At 56.7% G+C, this 7336-nt stretch overlaps 1 protein-coding gene across 1 annotated transcript; it reads left to right on the top strand.

Moving 5' to 3' along the window:
• The first annotated feature begins 138 nt into the window (after window positions 1–138).
• SPIB (Spi-B transcription factor) lies at window positions 139–7082 on the top strand. Its single transcript, XM_006208405.4, has 6 exons — window positions 139–172; window positions 1189–1216; window positions 2805–2877; window positions 3158–3369; window positions 3755–3905; window positions 5261–7082. The coding sequence occupies exons 1-6, from the start codon at window positions 150–152 to the stop codon at window positions 5557–5559; spliced, it is 786 nt and encodes a 261-aa protein (XP_006208467.1). The 5' UTR covers window positions 139–149; the 3' UTR covers window positions 5560–7082.
• Window positions 7083–7336: the final 254 nt, after the last annotated feature.

The following is a 7336-nucleotide window of genomic DNA, read 5'->3' as shown; positions in this document are numbered from 1 at the left end:
CCCCGACCCCCTCCCTGAGGGGATTTTCGAGGAGGGCTGAGCTGAGCTCACAGCAGCAAGCACCCCTGCCCCCCCCAGGGGGCTGGGCCAAGGTATAAATAGGGGTGGTGGCTTCAGCCAGCCGGCAGCAAACCCAGCCCAGCACCACCATGCTAACCCTAGAGGCTGCACAGTAAGTAGGGGCCCCAAAAACCTGCACTCAGGACCCACACCCCGTGCTATACCTTTGACCCCTCTATGGGGCCTCCCCCAGAGGCGGTGGTCTTGGCCCCACCCAAAGGGCAGGTGCCTGGAAAGGGAGGGGGCTCCACACTGTCTCTCCCCACTCTAGGATCTATTTTTTCCCTCTCCCACTTCAATTCCTTCCTCGTTCCCATCCTTGTCTTTCTTGGATCCTGAAGATCTCTTTCCCTTGGTACACCTGTTTCCCTCCCACCGGCTGTCCTCTTCCAAGGCGCCCTCCATCTCTGTGTCTCTCCCTCCTTGTCTCTGGGTCTCCCTGCATCCCCTGACTTGCTCTCTGTGTCCGCTCACCGTGCTTCCTGCCACATCTGTTCTGTTCTGGGCCTCCGTTCTCTGCCTCTAGCCCTCTCTGTCTCTGTCCCTTCCTGTCTCCTTCTGATTCTGTCTGTCTTCTCTCTCCTTCTGTCTCCCTATCTATCCCCCACCCCATCTATCTCTGGGGCTTAAAAAAATACTTCCAGCTTCCCTGCGTGAATGTCTCTATTCCTTTCTCCCTCCCCTCCTCGCCTCTTCCCCTTCGCTGAATCTCTTCTGAGTTTTCCCATCTCTACCCAGACATCTCTCCTCTCTCCTCCTGTCCAAGATGGACCCATTTAACTGACTGGCTCACAGAGGCACCCCACCCCACCCCCACCCGCCTCCGGGCACCCACATATCTCCTCTCCTGGGACTTTCTCTCCCTCACTTTCCCTGCCCCCGCCCAGCCTCTGTCTATGCAAATCCCAGGGGAGGGGGGAAACATTTGCCTGGCCCCTGCCCCCCACTTCCTGTCCGGGTGGGAGAGTGGGGGTGAATGCGGTGGGGCTGGTCTCACACAGACACGCAGCAGGACGAGCTGCGGTGGTCACAGCTGCAGCTGCCTCTCCCCCATTCACCCCCCAACCGCTTGGAGTCTCAGGAGGCTGAAGACACCCGTGACATGCCCCTGTGTCTCTCCCCTTCCAGGCTCGATGGGCCACACTTCAGCTGTCTGGTGAGTGGGGCCCTGGGGGCCAGGGAGGGGTGGGGGTGGCCCATGGGGCCCATGATGATCTCCCTACCTCAGTTTCCCCGTTTGCTCCTTTCTGTCCCTTTGTCTCTGGCTTTTCCTCAGTATCTCCCATCCCTCCTGCCCCCCAACCCCAATCTTCCTCACAGACGTTTTCCTAACGTTTCTTACCTTCTCGCAGACTCTGATCCACTTCCTTAAACGGGGAGGGGTGGGTCTTTATGTCTTTGACTTTGTGTCTCTTCCTCTGTCCATCTCACATTCAGGAAATCTCCTTATTCCTTCTTCCCTTCTCCGCTTGGCTTTGTATTTTCAAAAATTGAATTGGAACTATTTCAGACACACAGAACACTCTATCCCACACCCATGAACCCACAGCCCAGGCCAAGAAGTAAAACCTCACTCATGTGCTTGAAAGAACACCCTTGTGGGTGCCCCTACCCTGTACATCCCAACCTCCTTGAAGAGTTTGGCTTTTTTTGTTTTTTTGAATTGAGGTATGACTTACAAGTTGGGAAAGTGACAACTCTTGTGTACAGCTCAATGAGGTGCTACCTTATCCACACACCTGGGTAACTGCTCACCAGACCGCAACATAGAACATCGCCATCACGCCGGAAGAGTCCCTCACGTCCCTGCCCGATCAATACCCACCTCTGATATTTTCCACCACGGATTAGGGCTGCCTGGTTTTGAACTTTATATTAGTTGAATCACACAGGGTGCCCCCCTTAGGGCCTGGTTTCCTTCACTCAACATCAAGTGTGTGTCAGGCGGTGGTCCTTTTTCCTTGCTGTATAGTATTCTGTCCTGGGACCACATCCCAGTTTGTGTGTCCGTTCTCCTATTCCTGGGCGCTTGGGCTGTGTCCTGTTTGGGGCTGTTAATCAAGCTGCTTGGACTGTTCTTGAACCCAGCTATTTGGTGGACATAGTTCTCTTGGGTAAATACCTAGTAGTGAGATCACTGGTCTTAGACTGTAATTGCTAAAGCAACACGACTCTTGGGACAAATCGAAGGGATATGGAGGTGGATGCAAGGAGCCTTGAGACCTTCTTCGCCTCTGTTGCAAACACATCCCTGCCTCTCACCCTTCACCCTGGCTCGAGGCCGGCAAGGCTGGGGGAATTCTATGCCTTCCCCAGCTGCTATGTCCCGACTGTGTACTGGCGAGGAGCTGGGGTTCCCAGGAGTCTACAGTCTTGCTAGGAGGGCCTGCTGTTTCCCTCTAGGAGACCCTGGGTCTCTGTGTGTCTGTGTGTCTGCCTGTGTCTGTCTCTCATCCTCTGTGTGTATGTCTCTGGGTCTGTGTGTGTTTCCGCTGCGACGCCCAGTCTTGCAGCTTTGTGTCTCTGTGTGTCCCTCTTTGCCCCGTCTCTGGTGCCTAGTCTCTGTGTCTCTCTGTGCCTCTCTCATGCCATCTCTCTGTCTCTGTCTCTGTGCTGTCTCTTTTAGTTCCTGTGTCTCTTCCTTTTCCTCTCCCAGCCTGGCAGAGTCTCCCTGCTGGTCCAGGGGGCAGTGGGGTCTTCCTGCAGCTTGGGGGACCTCTCTTTTCCTCCTTCTCCCCTATTAGTACCCAGATGGAGTCTTCTACGACCTGGACAGCTGCAAGCACTCCAGTTACCCGGATTCAGAGGGGACTCCCGGTGAGTGACCCTGGCCCAGACCCTTCCCCACCTACTCCTTGGGCCCATTTCACAGATGGGGGTGCTGAGGCCCAGGGGAGGTTTTCATCTGGCACAGCAGACAAGGTAAGCCGAGGCCTCCAGACTTCCTCCCTTTCCCGCTCCTACCCACCCTCTTGCCATGCAAATCCTGGGGTCAGAGATTTGCACAGCCCACAATGGCCCCTCTGTGCCAGGGGCATCAAGGGGGAAGGGGCCGTGGCCAGACCTCCCAGCTTCTGAATCAGTGCCCTCCCCCCAGACCTGTGGAGCTACGGCCTCAGTCCAGCTCTCCCTGCCGCTTCCTATGAAACCTTTGACCCGGCTGTGGCCACCTTCAGCCACCCCCAGGGTGTCCAGCTCTGTTACGGACCCTCAACCTACCCCCCTGGGGGGAACCTGGACCCGGCCCCCAGCCTGGAGGCCCCAGGGCCCGGCTTCCCAGCGTACCCCATGGAGGACTTCACCAGCCAGGTGAGGGGCGGGGAGACAATGAAAATCCCCATCATTTGATTAAGGTTTACTAGGCGCCAGGCACTGCATCAAACCTTGCCCACACGTGAACATCCTCTGATGATCCTCAGAGGTTAAGCACCATATGACTCCATTGCACGAACCAACCACCAGAGGCCCAAACGTGGGCCAAGGGGCAGCACCAATGGCCGTTGTTGGCGTTGGGCAGGTTTTCACGGAGGTGGCCTCAGGTGTCCCCTGGCCACGCCATGGAGATCAGAACCGAGGCTATGAGCAGAGCGGGGAGAGCCATGGTCAGGGACCAGGAAGGAGCCAAGGGACGAAAGCAGAGGGAGGGAGACCAGGGGGCCCCCCAGGAACTACAGGCAACCCTGACCTTCCGCAGACCCTGGGCCCCCCAGCGTACACCCCATACCCCAGCCCCGTGCTGTCAGAGGAAGAGGACCTCTTGTTGGACAGTCCCGCCCTGGAGGTCTCGGACAGCGAGTCGGATGAGGCCCTCGTAGCTGGCCCCGAGGGGAGGGCATCTGAGGCAGGTATGTGGGGACTCCAACTGGAGATGGGGGTAGGGAGTGAAAGGAACCATGATCTCCCAAGCATCTCCTATCTATCCTCCAGGGCTGAGGACAGTTCCCAGATCTGCCTTCCACTGGCTGTGTTGCCTCAGGCAACTGCCCCTACCTCTCTGTGCTTTGGTCTATCTGTACAATGGGGATAACAGTAATAGTGTCTGTTATTGGTAGCTGGGAGGATTAGGGAGGACAATACATGTAAAGGAGATAGCAGAGCTTGGCACAGAGTAAGCACTCAATAAATCTTCACCATCATTATGGACAATAGCAACAGAAATAATCACAATCTCAACTCCCATCTAGTCAACTGCTTCTCCCCATGGGCCCGACATCCATTATTCGCAACCCCTGGAAGCTGGAATTATTAGTTACTTTTCTGTTCTGGGCCTCAGTTTCCCATCTGTAGAATGGGCATCCTTATCATCATCCCCATCTCGTGAGGTTCTGATGATGATTAAATGAGCTCATAATTGGGAGAGAGGATATAGCTCAGTGGTAGAATGCATGCTTAGCATGCACAAGGTCCTGGGTTGCATCCCTAGTATCTCCGTTAAATAATAAACAAACCAACCAACCAACCTAATTACCTCCCCAAACCAAAAAACAAAACAAAAAATTTTTTTAAAGAGCTCATAATTGTACAGTGCCTAGTGCAGCACCAGGTATTAAGTGCTTCACAAAGATCTGTAACACACACACATATACATGCCTCACTTATAGCTGAGGAAATGCCAGTTGGAGAGGTTAAGTCACCACCCCAATGTCACACAGCTGGGAAATGACAGAGGTGGAGTTCTTGTATCCAATGCCCTGCTATGAACCCCCCACCCAGCTCTGTAGGGCCCTTGCTGTTAATAGGAGATTGGGAGTCAGACCCCTTGGCCTCTCCCCAGAGCTGAGAGTCTGTGAGGCCCAGAGCTGGAGAAATGGCCAGGCGGATTTACACCCACTCTAGATCTCTTTAGCACCAGTCACCTCTCTTTCTCATAAGCCTTTGAGGAGCACAGCCAACCCGTTTCACGGATTCATCCATGGGCTCAACAGATATGTGTAGATATGCGCTGGCCACCGAGCAGACACACAAGAGACACATCCTGAAAAAGAAAGCAGGGAAGGGGGAGGAGGGTTCTGGGGTGACAGCTTTGGGGTGGGGAGCAACTTGCCCTGGATGGGAGGGTGGTGGCAGAGATAGCCCGCCTCCCTCACCTCCATTCCCTTGATGGGGCGACAGAGCCGGGGTGGCGGGGGTGCAGCGGGGCGGGGCTAGGGGGCGGGGCCTGAAGGACGCCTCCTCTAACGCGCCCCGCACCCGCCCGCAGGGGCCCGCAAGAAGCTGCGCCTGTACCAGTTCCTCCTGGGGCTGCTGACGCGCGGAGACATGCGCGAGTGCGTGTGGTGGGTGGAGCCGGGCGCCGGGGTCTTCCAGTTCTCCTCCAAGCACAAGGAGCTCCTGGCGCGCCGCTGGGGCCAGCAGAAGGGCAACCGTAAGCGCATGACCTACCAGAAGCTGGCACGCGCCCTGCGCAACTACGCCAAGACCGGCGAGATCCGCAAGGTCAAGCGCAAGCTCACCTACCAGTTTGACAGTGCGCTGCTGCCCGCCGCCCGCCGGGCCTGAGCCCAGGACGGCCTCTCGGGGGGCTCTCAGGGGCCCCACGCCTGTGTCACGTCGGCGCCCCCACACCCTAGGTCATAGGACCCGCGGATCCCCCACACTGGTGGCGGGGGCGGGGCGCTGTCTTAATCCCTCAGCCCTGACCAGGGCCCCTTTGGGACCCCTCCCCAGTCGTGCCTGGGGCCCCTTTGGGATTCCCTTTTCATGTCCAGGGTCCCCAAGACCTTCATGTCTTGGGTCAAAGGACCCACAGACTATACTCTGTGTGGAGCAGGGGGCAGGGTAGGGTGGCGTGAGCAGTGCTTCCAGAATCTCAAGAGCTTCCCTGGGATCTCCTTGTGATGGCTGTGATCCCAGGACCTCTGTGAGATCCCTCAAAATCATCTAGTGGAGGGTGAGCCTACAGATCACCACACCAGGAGTGGGGCTCAGCCAGCAACCCTAAGCCCTGTCCAGATCTCTCCGGGATCCCCTTCCCATGCCTGGGTCCCTCCTGTCAGATCTGAGATCTCCTAGTTATGTCTGGGTCCCTTTGGGAAACTTTACAAGTCTCTGTGCCCATCTGTTACTCTCTCGTTCTATCTGTCCCCCTAATCCCTTTGTCATCTTTGAGATCCCCTAATTCTCTGGAAGCACCCTGCTATCACTGTTTTATGTCAGGAACTCTCCAATCACATCTAGGGTGCCTCCGGGATCCTTTTGCCATGACTGAAAACACCCTTGTCAGGCCTGCAGGGGTGGGGTGGGGGGCCTCGTCATGTTGGGCCACCTCTGGAATGCTGTTGTTTGCCTGGGATCCTCCAGGCACATCTGAGATCCCCATCTGATTGATATGCCTCTCCGGTGACCCCACCAACAGCCCTGAGTTCTCATGAGGACCCTCCCCTTCTGGAATGTCCTTCTCTGGGCCAGGGTGGGGATCGTTCTGGCCATTCAACTGATTTCTGGGGGATTCTGGCAGCCCTGGCCATGCCAGTTCTATCCAGAGACTGCACAGTCCAGCAATGGTGGGCCAGCTTTTCGGCTGGATCAGGGTGCTGGTCCCTCCTAATAGGGCTTCTGTCCTCCGATCTGTCCAAGTCCCCGCCACCCTGGCTGTCATACCCCAGCGACTTCTCTCCGGTGCCCCTTGGCCCCAACCATTTTTGTGTGAGCCCAGCCTGAGTTGAAGCCTAGATGAACTGTGGGAGCTCTGATTGGAACCCAAGGAGGAGTAGAGGGGTGTCAGAGGCAGTGGGCCAAGAAGCCAGAGTCCCAGGTCCTTGAACCTGGCTGGCTGGAGGATCTAGGGTGAAAGACTTGCTGCTTCTGGGCCAGTCTGAGGAAGAGGCGGAAGATCCTGAAAATCCCTTGCAGCCCTGTCCAGTCTTTGATACATCTCCTGAAATCCACCCATGTACCCGCTGATGGCGGGAAGGAAGACCAGGAAGGAGCATCAAGGACCCAGAGAGGGAAGAGGTCCTTGCAGGGGCACACAGGGGCCAGTAGCAGAGCCCAGGCTGCTGTCAAGAGGACAGCACCCCCGCCCGCCCCACCCCTGTGGCGGTGGAGGGGGAGGGGCGTGCCAGGGACAAAATGTCTTCCTGGGGGCCTCCTCTTGCAAATAAAGTACCTGCTGCAAAAACTCTCATCTTTACCCGAAGTGTAGAATAAAATAAAATACAACAAATCAAGGTAGACAGACCGCCTAGGCCCCTCTGTCAGGGACCGCGATGCTGCCCATCCACCCGGGCCTGCCGGCCCGCAGAGACGCTGGATCAGCGAGGAGGACGATAAGCGA

This window comes from Vicugna pacos, chromosome 9, assembly GCF_048564905.1.
Source record: "Vicugna pacos chromosome 9, VicPac4, whole genome shotgun sequence".
NCBI lineage: Eukaryota > Metazoa > Chordata > Mammalia > Artiodactyla > Camelidae > Vicugna > Vicugna pacos.
This window is presented reverse-complemented; position numbering and strand designations above follow the sequence as displayed.